We start from the raw sequence: 26,518 nt of genomic DNA on the forward strand, positions 1-26,518 counted from the left end.
TTCAAATGTGTTTCAATGAAATGGCAAAGCAACCAATTTTAATATTCCAAGGAATTTGTGAAAGTCTACTCCTGGATTTAAACTGTAGGCAATACAAAATAAACTGTATTGATTTTTTTTGTGGGAACAGTGGACACCTTTAATTCCACCATATGGAGCCAGATATGAATAGACTGATGCAAGTAGCATCTGTTTAAAAGATTCCTCCGGTGTTAAAAAACATAAAAACAGCAGCAATTTCACAAGGGAGAGATGCAAATCTGGAAAATGAGGCTAAGTTTCACCAACACCAGAGGAACCCTTTAATACAATGGATACACTTGGTTTGGATGCTTCAGAAAGCCCTGTCAGCCACTCCTGGCTATGTATCTAATTTGATACCTTTAATGAATTACTGAAAACAGAAAAAGTTAAATTTTTTTCTCAGTTAATTGACTCTGTTGTGGTCCCCAATTGTGACTGGCTGGGTCACAGTCAAAGCCATGTAAAATACCCAATTAACACCTGTGACTGTGTAACAGTTAAAATATAGATGTAATCTTATAACATATAAAGACATCTGTGAACATACAACTGATATATTAATGCACTAACCCCAAATCACCTGTCATATCGGTGCATATGTTGCTTAGCAACCATGTTTAGCTACTTCTCAAAACTACATTGCTAGGTGCAAATATGACTTTTTATGATTGATTAGAGAACAAAAGCTCTCCACGGTCTTCGAACCCTGCCACCAGTTTATACCAGTTAACATTAAACTTTTGACATAACTATATTGATAATAATGATAACAATACAAAACATGTTGAATTTTGGCTCATCAAGAACATAAAAATAAGTGGTTTGGTAGGACTCTCGAGTGGTAGAATGTATAAGCCACTATAAAATGTTTTCTGCTTAGCCCCATCTCTACCTGGGCATCTATCCCATTATGCCATCAAGTCCACATGCAATGCCACTTTGGAGGTGTTAAAAGGAAAAATCCACCCTAAAACATTTTAACATTTTGTCCTTGTCTTCACTGAGGGTCTAAGGTTGGTGGTGTTAGGCTAGGCCTGTTATGTCTTTCCAACATGTTATTTTGTGTCTTGTGCTTTGTTTTGTTTCCTTGTGTTTCATTTTGTTTACTATATTGCATCATTTTGTTTTGATTGATTGTTGATTAGTTACATCAAGGCTCGCTCTCTGTAAAGTCCTTTGAGACATGCTTTGTGATGAAGGGCTACATAAATAAACTTCACTTGATTTAATTGGGTGGATTCTTCCTTTAAGTTTTTAGCTGAAACGTAACTTAGGTTCTTTAGTTAAGACACTTTTGTGACTTATTTGAAATAACATGCACTTGTAAACAAAGAGGGCAACACAAATGTGCTAAATGACTAACCATTTGTTGTTAATCAAACTGGCATTTCAAAACAGACAACCAAATGGCTGACTATCAAAACATCTACATCGCAAGGTTTGCATCTCAATTTGCATACAGAAACCTCAGAATACACAATGAAAAATCACATTCAAATGAACAGATGTATCCGTTCTCTCCGCATTAACAAACACCCTCTGAGATTCTGTTTATCTTTCTTGGATCGTCATCGTCTTTCAATCATTTCTTCAACTACAGACTGACAGAAAATCTTTATATGTGCATACCTTTAAGGATGATCATGTCTGAAAGTAAAAAAAAGTTGTAAGGTTAATGAAAAAAAAAAATCAAATATGATGACTACAGGCATAAGGAATATATGTTTTGAAGCATACATAGAATAAGAAAGGTATCATTAGTAATAGCCCAATTCAATGTGGAAGGCTATCAAAAAAAGATAAACACCTCCAATAGGCCACAAATAGTCTAGTGAGGAGTTTGCTGAGGATGGGAGGTCAATGACACGAGGAAATCAGGAAGAGGGAGAAAGGGAGACTTGAGCTGTTGGGGAGGGAATTGTGGTTGCAAGGTTGTAAGTTGAATTTGGAGATGAAGGCTGAGGAGATGCTAAAGGGGTGAAAATGGGCCGGGCAGAGAGGGTTGAAGAAGGGGAGTGTTGAGCAGCAGTAGCTATGGTTGGAGAGTCCGAGCTAACCTCGTCCCCTTCTTCAGAGTCCCACACTTCACTCTGCAAGTAGTCTGCAAACAACGCCTTGGCTCGCTGCAGCACCCTGCTAAGGTTGTGGCGCCGAACAAGGCGATCAAAGTGCATGGCCAGCTCGTTGTAATCCAAGCTGTTCTTGATGATGTGGTCTCGATGCTCCAGCAGGATGGACAGGCACAAGAACAGCATGAAGGGATTCCCTTTGCCAAACTCTTGAGGCGGCGGCAGAGAGCATGGTTTGATGCTGGTGCTCTCTGCCTTGGTAGAATTGGGTGTGTTAGCTGTGGTGCTGGGGGACTTGTTGCCAGGTGAAGGCAGATTGTTGGAAAATGGCCTGCCACCAGGCAATGAAGGGCCTCTTCCAAAGGACAAAATGGGTGAAGAGAGCAGAGAGCGATTCTGAGGATGGGAAGGAGAAGCAACAGACGTTTTCACAGTGGGGGAAGTGGGCGAGTTGGTCCCAGTGCTACTGAGCACCTGGGCAGAGGAAGTCAATAGTCTTGGGACTGTTCCTGGTAAGGCGCCTCTTCCGTTGGTCGCAGTTGGGGATGTGGATTTTGGAGACGGAGAGTCTGGAGAAGCACCTGGCCAGCTGGAGGGTGAAGCTGAAGATGTAGGAGAGAGAGAAGCGCTGGTTTTCCAGTTTGGGAGGCCACTAGGAAACAGGCTGGGTGATAATAGTGTTTCCCCATTGGGGGGGTTCCTCCCCTCAATCACAGGAGAGGAACTACTGTCATGATTTTTTATGAGAGGCGCTCTCTCTCCGGGGTCGTCCTCACTGTCCACTGTGGACTGGCGACTTGGGATGCTTGACGTAGGCTGCGAAGCCATTAATTCAACGGGTGGCTCAGGTGGCTCAGTGTCCTCCATATCAAAGCTATCCTCATTCCGGGCTGTGTAGTATTTAAACTCACCAAAACTAGTTTGCTTCTCAAAAGGAGGAGCAGGCGAAGCCACCTTTTCCTTGGCCACACAGGGCATGTCACAATCACCCTCGCCCTCCTTACCAGCTCCTATGTACTGCCTGTCTTTTTCTTCTATGCCAGCCTTCCTGCCTATATCTGCTTCCTCTCTTGAAGGCCTCAGCATGTGGCGTCTGCGTTGCCTCTCTTTTTGTTCCTTATCGTCTCCGAGGCAGCTCTCCACCACCATGTCTTTGTCTGTGCAGGACGCTGTGTCGTCTGTCTCCAGCGGTGGTCCCAGAAGCTCCACTTCTGTTTCAGGAGGATCTGGGGGCAGCGAGCTCCAAGTAACCTCAAGCATCCTCAGAGCATCATCAAAGGCAAACTCTCGCTTGAGCTCCAGAAGCAGCCAGCGGTAACAGAAGAAGAGGTCGTCGGCGCCACGGGAGACCAGATAGGAGTAGAATTCGGGATCCGAGTACTGCAAAAGCAGCTTCAGATGTTGGAACTTAACAGACATGAGCTGCCCATCGGGCCGGAAGTTCCCCTCCAGGCGTTTCATAATGCCACAAAAGCAAATGAATGCATGAGCCTCATTGTCCATTACTGCAAGTATTGGGGAGGCGATGTCACTCATGCCTTGACAGTATGATATCTGCAAAACAAGTGTGAATCAGTGTTATATCAACACAGCAAAGTCTACATGTTACCAAGAGCAAAAAAACAACTTACAAACAGCTAAAATGTTGTTTTTTTAAGATGCACACATTAATATTGTAAGTCATCAGTTTCATTTGTTTGTCACCTTCCTTCTGCATACCCAACACTGAAACAGAATTCTAAATCATATACACATACATATGCTTTGCAGAGTAGTTTGTATTTTTCAAAAACAAAAGGAGATAGGTCTGTTAGCTGTCAAGTTCCACTGTTTGTTTGAGCTGCTGTCAATGACTACATTAACATGCATGCACACTAATTCAATCTTTACTCAATTAAGGCAATACTCCAATTATGACCAATTAAGGTAATCAGATAAAGGCATTTACATGACAAATTCAATAGTCAGAGTAAGCTCACCCGGTTAATGCAGCTAGATTTCTGCTCAATCTTTTGACTTATTGGGCTGTGAAAACACCTTAGTCAGATTTATTTTGTTTTTTTCAAGCTCACCAGATGCAGTAACCTGGATGTTGTATTTTCAAAGCAAACAACATGGCGCAACAAGCCGAGAGTGGCTGTGGTTGCTCATATTTCCCGTTATCTTGGGATCAGACTTAACTATCTCGTCATCTCGAAGATAAATTAATGGTTTTGCCAAGCCTAGTAAGCATGATAGCATTGCCAATGCATAGAAAGACTAAAGCGGAATTGACAATGTCAGAAGAAGAGGTCACAATTTATCAATACTTTTACCTTAATGACCCAGGCAGAAACTGCCACCAATCAGTAACCTACTGATCGTGCTCTTGAGAAAAACATTTTTGTTATCTCATTATAATTGGATAATTAAATTGCAATCATGAGAAAACAAAGTTTGATATCTCAAGGTAATTAAGTTGTGATCTGGAGATAACAGGATTAAAAATATATGAGCAACCACAGCCACTCTCAGCTTCCATAGTGCAGTGACAAGCAATAGGCTGATTATTAAGTGAATCCATGTAAACCAGGTTATTAGAGAAATCGCGTTACATCAAACCATGTAAATCTTTTAATCAAAATATTGCCTTCAGGTGATTACTACCAGTAATCGGGGTATTGGTGTGCAGTCTTTGTTTAAAACTATACATGTAAATCTAGAGCGAACAGCTTTACACACCTGTGGATGTGTGATGGCAAAGGTGGTGAGCAGGTCAGTGAGGGCAGTGAGGTGAGGACCGTCTTCTGAGCCTGCATAGTAAGGATGGGCCCGGTCCGTCCTCAGGACGTCTTTCAAAACGTTCCCACGGATAAATTCAAGGTCCTCATGGCTGACCCTGGCAGTCCACTCCCCCTTCAGCTGGTCATACTCTCTGGTCTTCCTCTTCATGTAGTCCATCCTTTCCTGACCACTCAGTCCGTCAGGGTACACGTTAAGGAGGTACCGCCAAACAACCTAACACAACAGCAGGAAATACAAATGTTAAAAAAAAAAAAAACATGAAAAAACATGACGTTAAAAAAAGTATTCATCCTATCTATGGCCTATGCTCTCCAACTGATGTTTCTTTTGGCCAGAAGATGTAGGCTATTTAAATTCAATGAGTTTCATTTCAAAGATGTAAAATGATATTTTCACCGCAAATTAGAAAGCGGTGCACAACAGCAAAAACTCCTAAGTAATATCAAATATCCAATATTGAACGTGACATGTTTTTTCCAGAGTGTCTGAACACATTCTTGCACTTTTAGTTGACTGGTCTGTATTTGATACAAACTAGAATCTCCTTCCATATCTAACAGGCAAATTACTGTCATCCAAATGAGGAGGATGCTATAACTTTGTGAAAATGAAAATTAGGTTTGTGCTGGAAAATAGATATAACTAATGTAACACCAAAGACTTTTGTGTATTTGTGATACAAAAAATCTTTATGTGATACAAAACATTTGGGCAGGCTTCTTCACCGAGCCTTTTGAATTTTGAGTGCTGTCCCTGGATGAGGACTAAACTAAACTCCATCCTAGACCACACCTCCCAGTCCCACCCACTATGGTGAGCTGATGCAGCTATGAAGCATCTTCAGCATCCACCTCAGCACCCCAAGGTGCATCACAGAGTGCTTTGCCAACAGCCATACAAAACACAATGTACAATCTTGTCTACTTTGTATTTGTATTTGTATACTTTATTATCCCCGTGGGGAAATTTGTCCTCTGCATTTGACCGATCCTATACACACACTAGGTAGGGATGGGTCATGCTTTTCAAATTTTCGAATAGTCATGAAATTCTAAAAAATCAAATAGTTTATGCGACTATCATCTTGTCTTAAAAAGTGCCTTCAAATGGGGTCGTGTTTACCGTGTTCACGAGAAGAGTCCCCCTCCTGTGGTATTCACGAATTCGGAAGTCGTTTTCTGAAAGCTCCAAGTTCACGAGTTGTGACGTGTTTGTTTTCAGAAATGGCAGAGGCCATGGGGTGATCTTCAAAGAATGGTCGAATAGTTCCCAGTGAATATCGAATAGTATTTTTGCTTGACACCCAGCGGAAACCCACACAAACACGGGGAGAACATGCAAATTCCACACAGAAAGGACCTGGGACGGACCGGGGTTCGAACAGTGTAGTCTTTTTGGTCAAACTTGTTGGTTTAATAGTATGCAATCAACCTTTAATTACAGTTCTGGCCATCATGTTTATTGTTTGAAAGTTTGAAAAAAGAATGCATACATTGACATGGTGCTATCCATAAGCAGTAATGCTAAAAATAAAAAATCATAAAGATATGATGTGTATAAATGTTTATTAATAATAATAATAATAATTTTATTCTGTTTAGTTATTATTATTTATCTCTGAGGGTCATGTTTTTAACATTTAGCCTACATTTGAGATGTTTTCAGCAATGCTGGCAATTTTTGTTAGCCTATTTAATTACAAAACTGGCCGCAATGGAAATTGTTTTTATGTGGAAATTGTTTTTCAGTTTGGATAAATAAGTTCACCTGTAGGACAAGTGAAAATTTGGCGCCACTTGTCCAAAGGAAAAAGTGAGCAAAACGCTCACATAGTAGAACTCTGATGGGTATGAAATGCTGGACAACACAGCTGCTCTACCTTACGTAGTGAAGGGTCCACTCCGCCATGGTAGATTCGTAGCCTCAATTCCTCAGGCCGTGTCAACTGGCCCTGTCCATTGAGGTAACTGTGAAACTCAGCGTCACTCAAGGGGGGCTTAAAAGGCTTGATCTCCTCCCCATAAGACCAGCTGAAGGCCTGCTGGACTCTGGACAGGGTCCGGCCCATCTGAAAAAACAAAGAAAAAGACTGAGCGTGTAGCCTGCCAACTTAAAGACAGAGACAAGGTAAACAACTGCATGAGCAAAGGACCTGACTCAAGGCTGCAGTGAGTGGCGGGTAAAAGAGCTGGCTGACTGGATGAGGAAGGTCATCAGTAACCTGGGACAGCAGGGACTGGGTGAAGGGAAGAGCAGCAGATGCCAAGGACCTAGTCTTCTCCCCAGGAAGCTGCTCAGAGCCAATCACATCTTTGGGGCTTATGATGTCCCAGTCCTCCATAACAGGACCTGCAGATAGACAGAAAGTCTCAGGTTAGTCAATGTAGATGAGGCTTTCTTTAGTGGATATTGGGGCACATTGGTCTTCTTACTGTCTTCTAAAGGTTTGATGTCCATCTTGAGCTGTAGATAGGGTTTGGCTGCGCTGACAAACGCAACATCCAAATCCCAGTCAGACAGGAGAGATAGGTACATTTCAATACCACTTCGATCCCGAGACAGGTAACTGATCCCAAAATTTCGCTTCCTAGTTTGAAAAACAAATAAAAAATTGAAAGCATGTCGACCAACAAATTCAAACTCTTGTTAGGGCTACTTCTGATAGCCTCCTAATCTGTGCAGCAGTTTAGCCAACTTGCCAATCACTCTTACCCATTCAAGTCAAAGGCCCTGATGAGTATATGCTGTAGCACCTCCAGCGATGTTATCTGAGGATCGACAGCAAAGGAGCGAAACTCCACAGGAAGCACGCCGTCACATTTCTGGAGAGTATTGAAAAACAATCCATAAAGCATCTGATAAACTTTAAAATATGATATATGGAATCAGTATTTTATACGGCTTGTAACACATTGGGATGTAACAACAAAACACCAAAACACAAATGCCATGACTGAAAAACCATTGCATTATTCATGTTAAAGATGTTGACTTAAAGCTGCTACCAGTAGAATTTGAAACTTGATGCCTTTGGCGACCTTTTGTCCCTTGGTCAGTGTGTCTCATACATACGCTCATCTGTGGTGCACCGCCACAATATTGGCATGGCAACCACAAAATAAAAAGGTGGTCAATGTATAGGAATTGATCTAAATCTATCTCTAACGCTAAGAGGTGCGCATCACCATATGCTCTTTCGCACCAGAGACTAATCTCGCGAGGTTGAGGTGCTCACTCAGCTGTTGCTTGTAAACACACCTCACACACATGCCTTTTTATCTCATCCACTTGTGTGAGACATCTGACCTCAAAAAAAGCTGTGCGAAGAGTCTGACAAATACATGATATCGACAATAACAGGAGGTAATTGTTTACTTTTTTTGTACCAATACATAAGAGGAGCCGAAGGAAAGAGGTCCAAGCATATGCACAGTTATGAGAAAGCTGATCAATGGAAAAACTAACAGACCACTCCTGGGCCCCAGGAAAGACATTCAGCTTTTCCATGTCTCTGCGAAGGGACCAGGTTCTGGGGCACTTCTAGCTAGGCGCCGGGGGACTGGACACCATTTCTACTTGTCTAGGCCTATATACTTGTTTGCCTACAAACAACTAGAGTGAGTCCTAATGTTTTGGTTGAGGCCCTCCTTTTGTGCCATAAATCAATACGGTACAGTTCGCGGGAAATCATACCCAGGGACATATAGAGTAAACGCATACAAACAACAAACAGACTATACCAATTTTCACAGCGATGGTCTCATTTTTCTACAGCCATTATACTATCAAATTTAATTTGATAGTAACATATAAAAAAGGTAAATATTCCATAGATGCTTTAATAAATTACTCACTAGATGAGTCAACCTAAACTGCTTAAAAAATTAAAGCAGATGAGCTAATTGAAACTTAATGCCTCAGCTACACCAGTTTCTAAAGAAAGCAGCTAGCCTGGACTGGTAGCCAGGGTCCCCCACTATTGTCACGACTGCGACAGGCTGGTTATTTATCCACTGAGACATTGTCACAATATTGGCTGTAACCTGCAGCTGGCCAAGCTAGCTGTTGCCGTTTAACGTTATCGGTGTACAGTGAAGAATCACCAGCTGTGAATGCACCGGATTGCAGCTAGCTAAAGGTTAGCACCTCAGTCAGAGCCAGCATACATCGACAAAATCAGTTAGGTTCACAATAATGGCGATAGCCAAAATGTTAGCAACATTAGGTAATATCCAAATAATGTAAACAAATGCTTCCCTCTATTCAAAGTTCGCTAAAAGGAACGTACAGTCAATGTCAAAGATGGTGTGCCGACGTTTTCTAAAAGTACAATAGTACAGTGTGTGTCAGTCAGACAGCTGGCTACAGCGACCATTAACATTCAGTAAATAGGCTAACGGCGCTGCTAGCTAGCTGACGTTAGCAGACTTATCACTAAAACCACTATCGTCTTACCTTGACTTTGACTCGTACCACCCCCCTCTCCTCCTCGCATGCCATTTTAAAGACTCCGTTTCGGAACAGGATGGTTGTATTTTAGTGTTTTTCCCCCTACATCGACATGGTGATCAATAACATGAACAGATGTGGCGCTAGCCGAGTTCCTCTGCTTCCTGTTTAGGAAGTGTAGCCGCTTTCAGAACAAAAGTCCCATTACTTCTAGTCTGACCTACTAGTCAGACTAGAAGAGCTGTCACTCATCTGTGAGCAGTCTGCGTTCGATGACTCAGAATGTGTTTTTATTTTATTTTTTATTTTTAAATGTATTTATTGATTGTGACCAGATTTTATTGATTTCTTGGAAAGGGAAGGGCAGACAAATACTAGAATACAGTCACACAACATAACACAAAACAACACAAATAAAACAACAAAAACAAAATAGCAACAAAAATAAATAAACATTATGACTATGTTTCAAATGCATGGCTCATCCAGCTGTGTTTTGTGGCCCTACTAGATCCACAAGAGTTCATAAGATACAGGGACATTTCTCCAACCCTGCTTTCTCAAGCCTGGTTCAGATCACTGATCAAAGCCATGACTCCATACCAAACTCACGGTCATGTACTCCATGTCTGACTTCAAAGGTAGGAGCCCAATCAATTTTCCGCACTTTCTTCAGATGAAGGCACTGAAAGAAATCATGCACCAACTTTACAAACTCTTGACCGTTCTGTGTCCACAGGCTCTGTGCAGAGGACATTCTCTACTTTAAGACAGATGAAGATCTATTCCAGGAATATGACAGGACCCTCTCTCAGTCTTGGCTTTGATTGCCACAGAGTGAGCTCTTTATTTTTGGAATGGAAGCAAAAGATCAATTGTATGATCCAACAATTACTCACTTCATCAAAAAGGACAGGAGGATGGACTTCAAATAATCATCAAATGGTGAGTCTCTTGTTTAGAACATTTTGTGGTTTGGAATTATAGATAGATATAGGTAGATAAGCTACTTTTAATTTTCCTTTGTGTGTTGAACATTTGCATTCAGTGGTAGTTTGGGCTATTTAACTTATTAACTCTGTGGCAAAATGTGCTCTAGTGGTGGGCAACTGAGTGTTTTCCTTTCTGCACCAGGGGTCCATCACATACCTTGGTTGTCTAGTTGGAGTCATTCCTATGTTCCCCAGATTTATATGGCACATAATGGGAACATGACAAAGGGTCCTATGTTTTCAGGGTCCTATGTTCCCCAGTTCTACATATGTGCTCTCCCAGGGTCCTATGTTCCCAAGGTCCTATGTTGCCAGGGTCCTATGTTCCCCAGCTCTATATAGTACATAATGGGAACCTGAAAAAGATGTTTCCCAGCTCTGTAGTTGCTTAATATAGTTAATTAGGGTTAGGGTTAGGGTTAAACATAGGACCCTGGGAACATAGGACCCTGGGAGAGCACATATGTAGAACTGGGGAACATAGGACCCTGGGAACATAGATACGCTCCCGTGTAGTTTGCTCAGACACCATGGTCGTTGTTTTGCTGAGCAGTATGTTTTATGGTCTGTCAAGTTCTCGTGCCAGATGGCAGTGTCATTGATCGTGCAGCCCAAACACGTCTCATTGTGGCATTGCAAGTAAAAATAAAAATAAATATAGAACAAGCTATATAATAACCTATATATAAAGTATACACGTGCACTAGTACTTTATAGGTGTTTGGATAGAGATGTACAGTATGCACTTTAAAAACTGCACCTGTTAATGCCGAAGTGCTGTGGTAGATCAGTGTTCTAACAGAGAGAATCGCGGAACAAAATATCTAATCCATGCATTGACTTAGACTTGACTACAGTTAGAAAATCACTGAGCTACTTTCTGGTATGTGAATGTACCACGCACCAACCTAGAGTTGACTTGGCTCTGTGTGGTATACCTGAGGCATACCTGAGTGCATACTGTAATTCCCCTAAACACTACGCATTTCAAAAAGCATTATGCATGAATGAGCCAACAAGCCAAAAACACAGAGCCTGGTCCTAACAGAAGTGCTCCTGAGCACCTATAATAATTTGGGTTTTATCAATTTTAGTGATTTATTTAACGTTTTTTTCATTCCACAGAGGTCCTCGGTCCAACAGTCATGGTTCACTACTGTGAATACTGAGAATAGCTTGTGAACAAGTTCAGTCTTAAAGAAAAAACAGAAAACAATTAATTCATCTTAATTTTCTGCAGTGGCAACCTTTATGCATTTAACAATTTTACAAAGGTCAGTTGATGTACAATGAGCCGGTAAATCCCACAAGTTTGGGATCATTCATATAATATTCATTTGGTCTCTATTCTACACAAACATCTGATGGTTAAAGTAAACAGGGCTCCAGGGACAAAATAATACTGAGCCAACGACAAAGACTTGAAGCAGCACTTGATTTAAAGGCAGTATAAACTAAAAAAGACAACAAATTATCTTCATACTGATCCCATTACAAAACAAAATCTAGCACACCCCTCTGCCCAATTCAATGTAATCTGTATCTGTACCAAACCACTGATTTGGTCATCAAAATAATTCATAATCAAGTGCAAGACTACTGCAGTGCACTAAAAACAAACAATTGAATAAAGATTCCCAACAATTCCACATTATTGGTTCTGAGGTGATCAATAACAAAACGTGGGTCACCTTGTAAATAGGCCAAAATACTGTAAATTTAACCATGAGCAGTTAAACTGTATGACAAGGTAATACTTTAGTCTTAAGACAATAATTGGGGTCTCAAAATTTGTAAGGCATCTTTATTTAAGCTGGTACCATATAAGCAACAATACTTTGCTGATGGGGCTGGATAAAACATAAATGGACTAGATTCAAATGCCATTCACTCAATATATCCAATCATAGTCATAACATAAAGGAAGGAACCACTAATCTTTGAAAATGAATGGTGGAAATGATTGCTGTATTCTAAATTACTAGTTGAACTTTGATCATCAAGATATAATATATGAAAGCAATTCATACATCAACATGAATGATTATACACTTGAATAGAAAAGGTCTGAGAGCATCATTTGCTGTCAAATGTTCTTTTATAAATGGGTATGGAATTATGAAACCAGTGCATTGACCCTCATGAAGCTTGGCCAGCACAAGAAATCAGTTTGAAATGCAACAGCAAATTGTCATCTCATCCAAAGTGGGGTTGTGCATTAAAAATGTCAAGTCAATTTCCATAGTACAAAAATCAGCTTGTCTTCCTTAAAGAAAAGCAGAAGAGTTCTCCAATGGCAAAAGAGGGCGGTGGTAATGAACAGCATCTGGTTCAGTCTGCAAACTGGAGTGTACTGTCTTGACCCCATACAGGACCGTCTACGGCTCAAGGCTTTTGCTCTGACTTGCAGACACCTCAGTAGGCAAGGCGGCAGCAAACAAGGGTGTCCCTCAGCCCTCTCGGACTTTGGCGGCCAGTGCAGAGTTCTCCTGTCGAATAGCCTTGTAGTCCTCCAGAATCCTCTCCAGGTTGGCCACAGTCTTATTACCATTTTCTGTCTCAATCTATGGAAGGGTTTAGATTTCAGATGCCAGTGTGTGGTTATGAACACTGCATAGATTGAATTGTATAGCTAGAAAAAGTGCTGTTGTATTTTATACACCATCAATGCAGGATGTAGAGAAATAAATAAAATAGCAAATCATACCTGCTCCTCTAGATCTCGGATCTCCCTCAAGATTGTGCCTGTGTCTTCAATTGTTTGAATCAACTGACTGCAATTCTATGGAGGGATGAAATTAGGTAAGTATGACAGAAAAAAGTTACCATATAACAAATACAGGAATAGCATGATGACATTATGTTTGACCTTACTTCATGCAATGCAGCCAAGTACTTGTATGACTTGCGGACGGATTCATCTTTTTTGGCATCCTACAAATTATGAAAAAAACAACATTTATTTAATTTCTTGGATACATAGTGAAAACAAAGACCATTTTAAGTATACACAAGACTGGTGTGTTTTGGGAAAGACCTATGTATAAATGTGGAATAATTTGCATATTATGCCAAAACCTAAGGCTCTTGAAAGGCTGAACAGGTTTTATTTATCACTTGACTAGCGATGTTCTCACTCCCAGGCACTGCACACTCACCGATACGTTACATCAGTGGTTGTGTTATAAAACAATTTTTTATAGCTGGTGTCGATGATCAGGTACAAATTTAGGTTTAATGCTGAAAAGATGTGTAGCCGATGTCTAAGGTGATCAAGTCCTAAGTTAAAGTTCAAGTCCTCAGTGCTCAAGTCCAAGTCCGAGTTGTCAATATTTAAGTTAGTTGAGTCGAGTCATGAATGATCAAAATTGGGACTCGAGTCGGAATTGATTACTACAACACTGCTTTTCATGGCTTGGTCACCTTCATATCGAACTTGATACATAGTGCTGTTTCTTATAACAGTGGAACAATTCTATTCATTTGGCCATTTCAACTGGTGCTGTTAGTGACTTCACTACTTGGTCACAAGGCCATCATCCTTGTGAAAAACAAATCCTGACAGGATGTACAGTATTTGAGCTTTGCCATTCTGAACACAAATTTTTCATTTTCCTTTAAAAAAAAAATTAGTTGGTGGAAAAGACGCTCATGGGCAAATAATTGCAACATGAGAAAAACGCATATTAGAGAACTCCATTTCTTGATCTGCTACCTTGAAGACGAGTTCATCAGTCACAGCAAAGGTCCTGTCCAGTTTCCCTGTCAGGCTGTTGATCTCTTTCTGTAGTTCCTTGGTGTCCGACAAAATCTACAAGCAATGACAGCAAAAGTAGTTACACGCACCAGACTGCAACAGTGTTTCACCAGACATTGAAAGAGTCAGCAGAGTGTTGATTAGGGGTGCAACAACTGATGTAGGCCACATGCTTAAGATGTGACAAGTCAATGCAAAAAATCCTAATTTGGATCATATTGGAAGAGTGTCAGATACAGTTGTGTAATAGCATCCCAGTTGGTAAAAATTACAGCACACTTCTCTGCAATGAGCTGAACGTTTTGATATATGTAATGTAAAAACTGTAAGAGGGGATGCAGTAACAACATCTGAGCAGAGTAACAATAGAAGTGTGCTCAGCTTGCAATCACGCCAATTAACTGTCAAGAGAAAATTCAACTTCATTCAGCCAACTTCTTGCATTCTGTGGCCTATCCTATCTTTTGACAGAACAATCAAGTTGCTTTGCCTCCAGGATGATCTCCCCATTGTCAGATGAAAGACTCTGAAAACCACCTTCTTGTAATTTGCATCTTGACATACCTTTGTAATATCCTCCTTCTGTTTCTTGATGTTGCCAACAATCTCTAGAATCCTCAGCGTGTATGCCGAACGAGAGACATCTTGTGGGAGATTTTCTAACTCTGTTATCTAGTTGATAAGAGACATGCCACAATTACAGGGAGTCAGGCGTACCTTTAGGAAGCTATCCTGATACAATTATGCAGACAAATGCTCTCAATTGAATCTGAATACAAGCTAATACCAGTTGTTTGTACAGCCCTTCCTTCTTCTTGGCTTCGTCTGCAGACTGACGGATTTTGTCATGCAGATCCTTGATTTCAGACAGCTTTCTGGATGATTCCATCTGGGGAAAATGAATGGACACAATCAGATAGTGTACTTGCAGTCATAAATAAACACACTTGCATCCATCTTGGCAGCTACTGCTTACATCCTGATTGCTGCAGAGTTCTTTGAGTCTGCGATGCTCATCGATGAGTGGAGCACGGTGTTTCTCCCACTGAGATGCCAGGTTCACCACTCGCTTGGCACTGCCCTCTACCAGAGCCTGGTGGATGGAGCACAAACACACATACACATATAATCATCCAGAACAGGTTCTCTTACTAATTTTGACTATGCATCTCTACAGAAGGAGAATTGCCTGGAGAAATCAAGTCAAATCAGTCTTCCTACCTGAAGCTTTGCCAAGTTGTTCTCAGCGTCTGGCAACAAGTCAATGGTTTTCTTCTTCACCCGCATTCTCTCCTCGTTTTCATTGTTCCCCAACTCTCTCTGCTTCAACTCATCCCACACCTAAACAAAATAGTATCAGATCAAGTCGAATGACAATAATACAGCCAGGCAAAATACATACATAGGGGACAACTGAATTCACTTCATTCAGCTCTGCTCAGTTTGTTCTTTTTGAATGGCGTTATGCTTGGCCTTTCCTTCTCTGTGAAAATTCCCAAACTGAAATAATAATCCAATACTGCAGACAATGTTTTGCAAAGTAAATGACCTTTGAAGATGCATAAAAACTTTCTATGTGCAGAGCTGTTCCCCTGCTGGTCTGGGATCAAATTCCACCACAACTTTCTGTAGTCTGTCCCCCTCTGTTGGAAAACAGAGGGGGACAGACTACAATTGCAACTGGCAAACCGACATTGCAACTGCTGGTAACATATTCAGTGTAAGCCTACACAGTTGTAATGGAAAATTTTATCATGTGCTTATAATTTTGGTAGGTACTTTCCAATCTTGATTTTGCTTACTAAACCTTTCTCTGTGACCGGGACATGACCCTAGCCAAAAAGGGAACTTCTGTTATTATACTCAGACTTCTGCTATTGTTCAGATAGAACAGACAACAGAATATGCTATTTAAAGGGAACTTCATCCTTTGTCTGTATCAGTCTACAAGAGTTCTTGTGTGCTCTGTAACTGGTCCTTTCTGCGCAGAAAGCTTAATAAAGAATAACCAAGAGAGCTGTTCATATTTGCCTTTATTACCAGAATTTCCATCACACAGTCTTCTTTATTTACCCTAATCTGACAGTGGAACTCCTGTTTCTTTTATATTCTTTTATGGGTGTATACATCGATCAAGCCTATCAAATTATTATACTGGCTCAACATTCAAGATCAAAGTAATCCAGCACACACCGGGATTGTTCAAATCGACTTTTTTAGTTTGTTTTTTAGTTCGCATGCGAAACGCGTTGTTCGCCCCAATATTTTATATGAATTAAAAAGTCGATTTGAACAATCCCGGTGTGCGCTGGATTATTTTGATCTTGAATGTTGTACTATTCCTGCTCTAGCTGCACCCTGGATGAGTAGCACGGCTGTGCACAAGGGCACCCATAGTTTTTCATACTACTTATTATACTGGCTATTTGTTCTGCAAAGACAGAAATATTGGCTTGCCGTGAAAGGCACAATGATAGGGAAGGTTAAACTCTCACTCAGTACCATCTAACCATCAGAAACTGAAAGAAAATGATGCTCACTGTGTTAGAAATCAACATCAACTTTTCCTGAGTTGAAATCATTGCACTGTATCTTTAAGCTCAGCAAAGGGGTGTGTATGTCACCTGTGTATTGGTGACATTCATCTGCTTCATGTCTGTGGTTAGCTGGTCGACATCGAGGCAAAGCTGCTGGAGCTGCTGCTGCAGCGATGCCAGCTCCTCCTGCTGGCAGACCTGGACATCGCCCTCTGACTGGCGCCCGCTGGGCATGGAGCTGGCTGCTGCTGGCGTCTGCTGGAGCACACACACAAACACACCACTAACAGAATGCTATGTTCAACTCTTGCTGAGAGAAATTTGTGTTTGATCATTACTGTATTTTTTAAAGGGTGCTATTCACCTGAGCAAAGGTGAATTTCTGGGTGTGGGTGAAGTGAGTGCCCTTGGTCAGGATGTGGTCGGTGGGGGCAGCGCCTCTAAAGGACTGGAGCAGCTCTGATAAGTCGGAGTTGGAGCGAGGGGCACCAAGGGCACTTTCAGGGCTGAGCTGGGCAGCAGAGCGAAGCTGCTCCTCGATGCGTTTATGCAGGCGGGTTAGTTTCCTGGATCGGTACTCCTGTTCGACAAAAGTGCAACAGGTTAGGACAGAAACAGGTGTTTCCCAATACATAACATTTATTTGTATCACAATATCAGACCACAAAGACATTTCCCCTCCTGATAACATTAATAGTGCTGCTTGTGTTTTGCACAGTCTTTTCTGATGCCGGCTAGGTGTAACAAACCTTACCAGGACCACACAACCTAAGAAGCCAAGGCACACAGGTTGTTTCTGCCAAACTCATTTAAATAAACAATTTTTAACTGCATAGATTAAGTATTATTCATCAATTTACAGTTTGAATATGCATTCCCCCACTTCTCTATGCTCAATCTGCTCACACACACAAAGATTTGGTAAGATTTGTGTTATAGTTCAGTGAGATCATAACAGAAAAACAACTTGATAGGACTACCATGTATTCTATATTACTTCTCCCAGCTATGCCACCAATTTGTATGTCTAGTGTCTAGTGAGTCTTCGTGGAGCTTTCCACTGGCTGTTAGAGTGTGTTAGGAAGTCTTGAGGAGGTTAACTTTCTCTCTGGCTCCTATTGCTTTACCTTGTGTGCTTCTGTGATAAATACTCAAGTAACACAGAATATTTGTTATATTTACTGGTAATGTGGCTTTGACCATAGCAGCAACCTCCTGGCTGCTTGGTGATCGAAGAATCATAGCTTATTTTATTATATTTTGAGTACCTGTGGTGTGAGGCGAGAGAGGAGTCCCTGGCTGTTCCACTCATTCTCCCACTCCTGAGTGGCACTCAGCTCAGCCATGTGCTGCTCTAGTATGGACGCCGCCACTGAGGCATGATGGGAAGGCTGGGCGGTCACAGGAGGAAGGATGTCCCTCTGGTAGTCATTCACCTCTGAAATTAGGGCACGGAAAACCAACACACACATTTTATTCTAATCTCTTCAGCACCCATCCTCTCTAAATTAAATATCAGTGTTCAATTATTTTTTTACTTCCTATCAACACAGTGACTTCGCCAGTAACCTGATGAGTTCATGCAACTATATAGAGGCTGAAAGACCCAGGATTCAGATGCTTCTTGATGTTGCAGATAGGACACAAATGCTTCTTTTGAACATTTAATTATCGTTATCCAAAAAGCAGGAATCACTGCAGGAATCAGTGCATTGCATTAGAAAAACAGAAATGTACTGCCACAGGATTTTACATCAATCAGATCAATTTCAAGCATGCAGCAAACATCTGTGCAGTAAGAGGCATACCTTTCAACTGCTTCTTCCCTGAACATTTAGTGCTGTATGGTAAACTTAGAGGCTGATTGTGGAAGTTGTGCAATGGTCCTGGGCTCTAAAGGGCAACAACAACAAAAAAAAATTCGTAGTAATCAGATTCCGAGTACATTTTTTGCTCCACAGGCAAGAATACCAACAAACGAACAATTTGCTCCAAATCTTTTTTGCAATGGAAATCACTCTTTGGCTTTAGGGGCAGGTAGCAATGGCCTCTCTCTGGAGAGCTTACATATCACAATAAACAAGTTGACATCATCCCTCCCAGGGCCAAGACTAAGGCCACAATCAAGTCATATCCATGTCATTATCACGTCTTTCTTCAGTAACTGATGTGCAACTGAGTGAGTTTACCTGTGTTTCACAGAGCAGCGGCAGTCTGCAGTTGGGAGGGAGCCAGGGCAACGCTAGCTGGGCTTTGATCGCAACAGCGATGGCTCTCTGGAGGACCACCGATTTACCTGGACAGTGAAGTAAGTGATGAAATTTTGAACACAGTCAATCGTCACAATGGCAAAAACTAGGAAAATAAGGTTGAAATAAGGTTGAATATTGCATGGAAATTTTCTGTAAAGTTTCCAACCCTTTGTAGCCCTAAATGCATGTATGGACAGAGAAGGACAGACTGGTGTAAATGTACCTGCTGGCTGGTCTGACGCCTCAGCACTCTCTCTGGGCAGCTTCTCCACCAGGAACATCAGCAGGGAGCGGATCTCTGGTTCGTTGCTGTACAGAAAGGTCTGGTAGCCTATTTCTCCTTTATAGCCAAGGTCCTGGAAACCAACATTTTGACATGGTATTAATACTGCTACTAGGGAGCTAGAAACTCATTAACTTAACCCTTATATAAGCAGAAAATAACACACACACACACACACACACGTGATCGGTGTAACCCCAATAGTTAATGCTATAGTGTTTTGGGGCGCTATCACCCGACTTAGTACCCAAAAAGTCAAATGTGATAGCTCCTTCACACTAAGTAGAGAAAAAGAGACAAGCAGACAACCTGAACTCTATGATTAAGTGTTTCATTAAGTTCTGTGAGATAAGTTAGTTAAGTTAAACTAGGTTAGCCTACTCTGCCAAAGGAATGTAATTCTGTGGATTCTTGTGAGATAATCAAAGAGCTGTCAAGCATCACTATCATTAGTCACCACTAACCTAAACAACAACCATCGTTCACATGAACAGTTGTCCCATTGTCCGGGACAATTTTTTAAGACATGTGACACAGAGGCTATTTGTCACTTGCCTGACACCACAAGTAAAAAACTCAACTCTGAGGAGACGGGTGAGAAAGAAAGCATGAGAGAAAACCAAAACCATTTAGGAGGAGCAAAACGGAATAGAGGAATTATGAATATTAATAACTGCAGAGTGCAACACAACATGGAAGGGGATGAATAATCTATATACTGCACAGCGTGAATTAGGGCTGGGCAATATGGTTGAAATCAATATCATGATAATCATAAGGATTTTTCTCGATATCAATATATATCACGATATGGTTCATGTATGCAAAATCACGTTAAATAATCAAATTAATGTTCATCAAAATATCTTCATATCATCACAATATGATTCCACTGAAAGATGATAAAATTGAATTATTGCCCAGCCCTAGCATGAATTACTTCTAGCTAACCAATAGAAAGATTTTCCATTATAACTAAGAGCAATCGGCTATTGCCTTGACTGACAGCTGTGCTGACATGGTGGTAACACAACACAGTGAGCTGACAGTTATTGAAAGTTAGCTAGTTGGAAGTTACTTGTCTTGTACAACTAGTACCAGCTACCTGCTGCTGTAAAGGTTTCAGATTTCGAGCCAGCTACAAATTGTCAGGACTTCTTTGATACTGTATATTAGCAAACTGTCTACCACAATGTTAAACAAGGGTAGCCGGGGCTTACTTATTAGCCATTTGTCCACTATAGGACTAAAATGAATTGCCTGGGTTTACTCATTATCTGTCTTTGAAGTTCTTCAATGACATTTAAGCAATATGTTTTAGATTTTGTTGCAAACATATCTAATTTTGAATATGTACTCGTTTCAAATGAACACTTCTTGAGTTTTGATACTGATTTCTCGTGGAGAGTGAAGAGCTGAGCTGAAGGTACTGAACTATGTATCCTCTTCTGTCAGCCTGGATTTCTGTGCCTGGTCTAGTCTAATCAAGTCTAGTCTGTTGTCTAGTCTAATCAAGTCTAGTCTGTTGTCTAGTCTACTCTGTAGTCCTTCTAGTCAAACTGGTTGGTTTAATAGTATGGAATCTACATTCAGTTGTGGTTCTGGTCATCATCTCTGTTAACAAGTTAGAAACAAGAATGCATACATTGACAAAGTGCTTACCACTGGCTACTGTTCTGTCGTTTCTTCTTCCTCCTCCACACTGTCTTCATCTCCCCTACCTGTCTGTGGTGCTGCCTCTGCACCTGTTGGTGGCAACCCTTCCTCATTTGTACCATTTTGCATTCCCGCGTCCTCCCCCACTTGAGTTAAAAGGTCTGTTCCTGGTGTTGTCATTATAACTCTGGTCCCTTCCAACCATTTCTCCTCAAAGCCTCAGCACTCACCAGTTGCTGGGTGGTTTGGCTAGTTACAGTGAAAAACCTTATCATACTCCGGGCTGATAGTGACTGAAGGTGTCTTACCTGACAGGCCTGTGCCAGGCTCATGCCCACTCTGAAGCGGGCAGACATGCCAGGAGGTAGGGAGGCCGGCAGCGCGCCGCCCAGGCCCGGATCGATCACCCGGACACATCTGACCACCGCCTCCACTATCAGCTCACTGCTGAACTGCTTGACACTCTGGATGTCCTCACTCACCTCTCTGTGAATGGGACATTAAATATAAGCTTCTGTCCTCAGTTAGTGGAAAAACTATACCAAACTCACTCACGTTATCGAACTTTTTCCCTTGACACCCACACACACACACTCACTCATGTCAGGTCATATGATGGGCTAGCTGCTGTCTAGTTGAGCTACGCTTAACTCCATGACCGCTTTCAGACCACACAGAGAGGTTGAAAGTTACCCACCCAACTTTTTCAACCAACTAACAGTTAATTGTAATATATGCATACAACGTTACAACTGCAAACTAGTGAAAAGCTGTTGTGAATACTTACGTGCCGGCCTGTCTAAGAGCGTGAATCAAAATCTTATCAACCTCCTCCATCACTGTAGTTTCTCTGAAGATAGACTGACAGGCTTGTGACAGGGCACCTGATGCTAACAGGCTTGCTAGCAATGAGTTAGCTAATTTTTACAGTAGGGTTTCCCATTGATTGAAAGCAGGCTAGCTAACTAGCTTCCCTGTTCTGTGTACTAGTTAGCTGGCAACAATGCCACTCCTCATCGCCTAAGCAAATCCGCTGTAATTCCCCAGTGCTTCTGAAACGTCTCTGCTGCAAATAACCTTTCGTTGTAGTGAAAGCGCCTGTTGTACACACTATAAACTGAAACAACAACAAACGTTAGCTGCTACAATCGTAACAAATCTGACATTTCTGCATCTTGTTCAGCGTCACACGGGAGGAGTGCCGCGGTGTTTATGGGAGGTAGAGTTTCGCTCTGCCTCGTTCGCTAACAAAATGAGCGACCAAGAACTCTGATTCCCAGCATGCACCGGGTAAGATAGTCTCATGACTGGGAAGACGTGTTGCATTGTGCATCTGTCGAGACTCACTTCTTCATTATTACTCCTCTGTGTGTAAAAACTCAGCCGTACTAAACCTAACTTCACATTTGTCAAATCTTTGGACACCAGAGGAAATGTTAGTATGTCAGAGTTGTATTTAGTATTTAGTGTATTACAGAATTAATACCCTATCACTGAGAGCAGGTGTTTCAGTATTGTAGTTTTACATTATACAGAACATTAGGACATGAAGCCCCTGGGCCAAAACAGGTATTTGGTGTACAAGAAAGTTAATATGAATCACTGAGAGCAGGTGTTTCAGTACAGTTTACCTGTTTTACATTATATTATATATTTATCTGTTTTACTCTATATTATTAATGTCATGTGTTCATGTCATGTGTAACCAGACAAGATTCATCCTAGCAACGTTCCATACCAATAGACCCTTTTCACAAACATGGCTGACGCACTTCTGCTTCATCCTAGTAAGGTATGGATCTGTTCTCATCATTGCCAGCACTAACTTTCTGTCGCCTCTGACTCTGTCTGTGATCACTTATTTTGTGGTGTTTAAAACTTAGCATATAGCACAATACAGGTATTGTCATTGACATAGGCTATCTTTCTGTTTCTGTTGTCAGACAACTGCACGACTGTAAAAAGAAAAAAAGTGATTTGACCGAGGGTCACAAAATGCCCATAAATTACCTGTTAGTTTCAGAACTGACTTTAATACTTTGCTGATCACTTTTAAAGCACAGATGAGTTTGGTCCCCAGTGACCTCTTAACCCCTTATGAGCCTGAGGGCAACCCTAGCGCTCTGGGCAGGGTTCTCCTCATTCCTAAAACTAGTCTAAAGGAGAATGGACGCTCTGTTCCAAACCGTTCCCTATTACAGAAATAGTGCACTATAGTTTGTCTGCCATTTTGTACTAGTGTCCGAATTCTCAACGGTTAATTTGGTTCACCAGATAGTTCACTATAAAATACCCAAAATGCACTGCAAATTGTAGTGAACAGACGATGTACCCTACAATTTCTCCTGTGTTCCACAATGCAATACGATTGTGTCTCAATAGAGGACGCCATTTCCACTGCAACCCACACTGCCCTATCCCACTTAGAAAAGAAGGACACTTATACGTCAGAATGCTGTTCATCGATTACAGTTAAGCATTCAACACGATCATCCCATCTAAGCTAACGGACAAACTGCACAATCTCGGCCTAACCCCCTCCCTCTGCAACTGGATTTCAGACTTTCGCACTGGCAGACCACTGGGACTCTCACTTCAAAGACACTGATTATGAATACTGGCTGTCCTCAGGGCTGTGTGCTGAGCCCCCTGCTCTACACACTCTTTACCCATGACCTCGTCGCCTCCCACGGGAGCAATACCATCATTAAGTTTGCTGACGACATCATAGTCATAGGCTTGATAACCGGGAATGACGAGTCAGCCTACTGGAGGGAGGTCTCAAGCCTAGTGACGTGGTGTCATGACAACAACCTATCTCTTAATGTCAGCAAAACAAAGGAGATGATTGTGGACCTGAGGAGGAGGAGCAGGGAGCATCAACAACACCAGCCACTCCACATCGACGGTACCGAGGTTGAGAGGGTGAACGCCTTCAAATTCCTCGGTGTTCATATCAGTGCCGATTTCACATGGACATTCAACGCCACCCAGAAACACAGCAACGGCTGTATTTCCTCAGGAGACTGAGGAAATTCAGCATGCCACCCCGCATCCTCTGCAGCTTCTACAGATGCACCACTGAGAGCATCCTCACAAGCAGCATGACAGTGTGGTACGGCAACAGCACAGCCCAGGACCAAAAGTCCCTGCAGCGAGTCATCAAGACAAAAGATCACAGGGACAATACTCCCTTCCCTGGAGGACATTTACCAGAGAGTCCGCAGGCAGGCCCAGAACATTGTGAAAGACCCCACTCACCCCTAGCATGGACTCTTCACACTCATACCGCCGGGCAGGCGGTATCGAAGTGTGAGATGCCCCCTTCCAGCCCACCCCCAATCTGCCCAGCCTTGGCCTGTTAAAACTTCCACCTGGAACTTGACAATGTACATGCTACTATATCATTTGCACATTTCTGTATTGCACATTTCAATTGCACTGACATAAGATTGTAATAATTGCAGTAATTCTGTACTGTAATAGGTCAAGTCTACTGTTTACACTATTGTTTACATATACACTCCATTGTATTTTTTTTGTCACTTTAGTGACTGTATGCACTTTAGCTACTGAATTCACTTATTGTGGATTGTGCTACTTGTATATAGCCTGTTTGAGTCATATATTTTGTTTCTTCTCTTGTTATAGTGATATATTTGAGAGATTTATTTTTTTATCTTTTTTTGTACATCTTGATATTTCTTTTGTTCTTATTTTATACACGGCAAACAGAGAGGACTGTAAAGTAAGAATTTCATTGTGCAGTGCAGCTCGCTCTCTGTGCATATGACAATAAAGCCTTTGAATCTTGAATCTTGAATCTTATCGAAGAAGAACAAGAAGACAGGTAACTAGCTAGTCGCTAGCTGCTAGCTTGAGAGCTAGCTAACGTTAGTTCACGCGCTTATTGTTTGCCAAACCAAAACAGCCATTGAGAGACAGCATGTTATTTGACAAAACCACACATGATTAGAATTTCAACAATTTCGTTGTAATTTAATGTGCAAAATCGATACTACTCGACTACATTTCAACCCGCTGTAATGAGTGCTTGGTTTGTTTATAAGATGCTGGGCACCTCCGTGTGCGTCACACGAATATGGATTTTTTTGAAGCAATGATGTTTAATGTAGTGTCCGACACTTTGTTCGGTCATTGCCCATATAGTTCACTATATGACAAACAGTGCATAGGGAATAGTGAGTGAGTGAACGAGTGAACCATTCTGAACGCAGCTGGGTCTTTGGCATCAGAGCATGGAAGTCGGTGATCAGGCAGCACAATCATTGTTGTCTTTTCAATCTTAAGACCTATTTCTACAGACATGCTGTCATAATGATGTTTCTCTTTCCACTATTGCTTCACTGTTTGTTTGTTGGTAACCCCCACACTACCATTCCTTACCAACAGTGTCCGTATTTCACTGTGTCTTTTGTTTGTCTTGATTGACAAGTGATATTCAAATAAAGCTATTAAAAGGTAGTATTCATAGGCATGTTGCTGTGTTAATCTGCCTGTGAGCCATCTTAGATCCTTGCAGACTCAAGGTAGCTATACTGAATCATAGGCCCTAATTATAAAATGTAGGCTATATTTGTGTACAGCAGGTTAGGGACGTACATGACACCATAATGTCCTCACAGCCTCCCTGCTATACTTGTACAATGTAAAATGCATCTTGTACATTGTGTAAATCAACAATGTTATGATAATAATAATGCATACTCATGTCATGAATATTTGTTTTTGGTGTAAGTACACTGAGGATATCATGTCATATGCTTATAGCCTGAAATAATATTGTATTACCTGAAATAATACAGTATAACTCATGTTAGAGTTCACGTGTCATAGCTTTATCCACAGTAGGGTGTAGCCTAAAATCTGAGTGAAATGTGTTTTCTTATATTCTGTGCCTGCAAAAATAATTTGGTCCAAATTGGCGGCGAACTCTTTTGAGTTTAACAGCTGTTTGCTTGAACATGTGACGCTTTATGCAGATCGGCTTTAGTCTTTTGTCCATTCTCTTTGGTTGGTTTTGATTCATGAGGAACCATGAAATGTGGGCTACATAATAGACAATGCAATAATGGATTTAATGAAAATTTCTCTTTCTCTCTCTCTCCACGCACACACATGTGCGCCCACAGCAAAGCATGGAAGACTGCTGATAGAAATGTCCCCTGTATAGAAACCATACACCAAAATAGCCATGGGAATGCCCTCATCCTACACCATCTGTTGTTTCAACAGCTTAGCTCAGCTGCAACATTTAGACCGCTCCGGCCAGTTCAGGGTATACAGCTTATATATTTACCTTCCCGTGGTACTTTTCCACTTTGTTTCCAATGGGGGGCCTGTTGTCAGTCATACCACTGGGCCAGGTTCTTATGCAACCTTGGGTTAATCACCTCGCCATATTTATTTCCACTGTTACTGCGACTGAGAAGACAGTCTGAACATGGAAACAATTCAATAGGCCCAGTGTGTTTAAGTGGGCCATAAGGCAGCAGTGAATTCCCCACAGAGCAATCCATCAGCAGAAAGTTGTGAGAAAGTCATAGTAACGTCTGTTTTCCTTTTTTTTTTTTGAAAGAAAGAGGAGTGACTATTTATGTGACATCACCAGAAACTTGAGACCATCATTTTGAGTAGCCCTGCCTCTTTACTGCCTTCTCCCACATGTGCTCCCCTCCCTAACCCTCTCCCTTT

General features: G+C 41.5%; 2 protein-coding genes across 4 annotated transcripts; both read right to left on the reverse strand.

The window, feature by feature from the left end:
- Nucleotides 1-769: 769 nt before the first annotated feature.
- Nucleotides 770-9,452, reverse strand: tbc1d25 (TBC1 domain family, member 25). 2 transcript variants are annotated; one of them, XM_071523576.1, is made up of 7 exons: nucleotides 9,333-9,452; nucleotides 7,590-7,699; nucleotides 7,310-7,464; nucleotides 7,099-7,226; nucleotides 6,757-6,945; nucleotides 4,815-5,090; nucleotides 770-3,647 (listed from the first exon to the last, which is right to left on the reverse strand). In XM_071523576.1, the coding sequence occupies exons 1-7, from the start codon at nucleotides 9,375-9,377 to the stop codon at nucleotides 1,899-1,901; spliced, it is 2,652 nt and encodes an 883-aa protein (XP_071379677.1). In that variant the 5' UTR covers nucleotides 9,378-9,452; the 3' UTR covers nucleotides 770-1,898. The 2 variants fall into 2 exon arrangements, with proteins under 2 accessions (XP_071379677.1, XP_071379666.1); XM_071523565.1 differs by having other exon boundaries at nucleotides 7,030-7,226.
- Nucleotides 9,453-11,515: 2,063 nt separating this feature from the next.
- ccdc22 (coiled-coil domain containing 22) lies at nucleotides 11,516-21,978 on the reverse strand. Of its 2 annotated transcripts, none has more exons than XM_071523623.1 (16): nucleotides 21,591-21,978; nucleotides 21,112-21,289; nucleotides 19,088-19,220; nucleotides 18,802-18,908; nucleotides 18,421-18,505; nucleotides 17,881-18,050; nucleotides 16,977-17,192; nucleotides 16,700-16,867; nucleotides 15,297-15,416; nucleotides 15,052-15,168; nucleotides 14,863-14,964; nucleotides 14,640-14,747; nucleotides 14,034-14,129; nucleotides 13,193-13,252; nucleotides 13,026-13,100; nucleotides 11,516-12,882 (listed from the first exon to the last, which is right to left on the reverse strand). In XM_071523623.1, exons 1-16 carry the CDS (start codon nucleotides 21,638-21,640, stop codon nucleotides 12,769-12,771), a joined length of 1,899 nt encoding a protein of 632 aa, XP_071379724.1. In that variant the 5' UTR covers nucleotides 21,641-21,978; the 3' UTR covers nucleotides 11,516-12,768. The 2 variants fall into 2 exon arrangements, with proteins under 2 accessions (XP_071379724.1, XP_071379716.1); XM_071523615.1 differs by having other exon boundaries at nucleotides 16,700-16,870.
- Nucleotides 21,979-26,518: the final 4,540 nt, after the last annotated feature.

Source organism: Centroberyx affinis, unplaced genomic scaffold (genome assembly GCF_046629955.1).
Source record: "Centroberyx affinis isolate AG114_WGS23_722 - 3 ecotype Tasmania unplaced genomic scaffold, CSIRO-AGI_Caff_v1 ptg000101l_1, whole genome shotgun sequence".
NCBI classification, from domain to species: Eukaryota; Metazoa; Chordata; class Actinopteri; order Beryciformes; family Berycidae; genus Centroberyx; species Centroberyx affinis.

What these genes read in the sequence shown, in the direction of transcription:
- tbc1d25 (XM_071523565.1), bottom strand. Translation starts at nt 9,377, where the DNA reads ATGGCATGCGAGGAGGAGAGGGGGGTGGTACGAGTCAAAGTCAAG. An exon ending in TGGTACGAGTCAAAGTCAAG is followed by an intron (nt 7,700 to 9,332) that starts GTAAGACGATAG and finishes AATACTCTCCAG; the next exon opens with AAATGTGACGGCGTGCTTCC. An exon ending in TTGCCATCACACATCCACAG is followed by an intron (nt 3,648 to 4,814) that starts GTGTGTAAAGCT and finishes CTTGTTTTGCAG; the next exon opens with ATATCATACTGTCAAGGCAT.
- ccdc22 (XM_071523615.1), bottom strand. Translation starts at nt 21,640, where the DNA reads ATGGAGGAGGTTGATAAGATTTTGATTCACGCTCTTAGACAGGCCGGC. An exon ending in CGCTGCTCTGTGAAACACAG is followed by an intron (nt 18,506 to 18,801) that starts GTAAACTCACTC and finishes GTTGCCCTTTAG; the next exon opens with AGCCCAGGACCATTGCACAA. An exon ending in CTGATGAACTCGTCTTCAAG is followed by an intron (nt 13,253 to 14,033) that starts GTAGCAGATCAA and finishes CATAATTTGTAG; the next exon opens with GATGCCAAAAAAGATGAATC.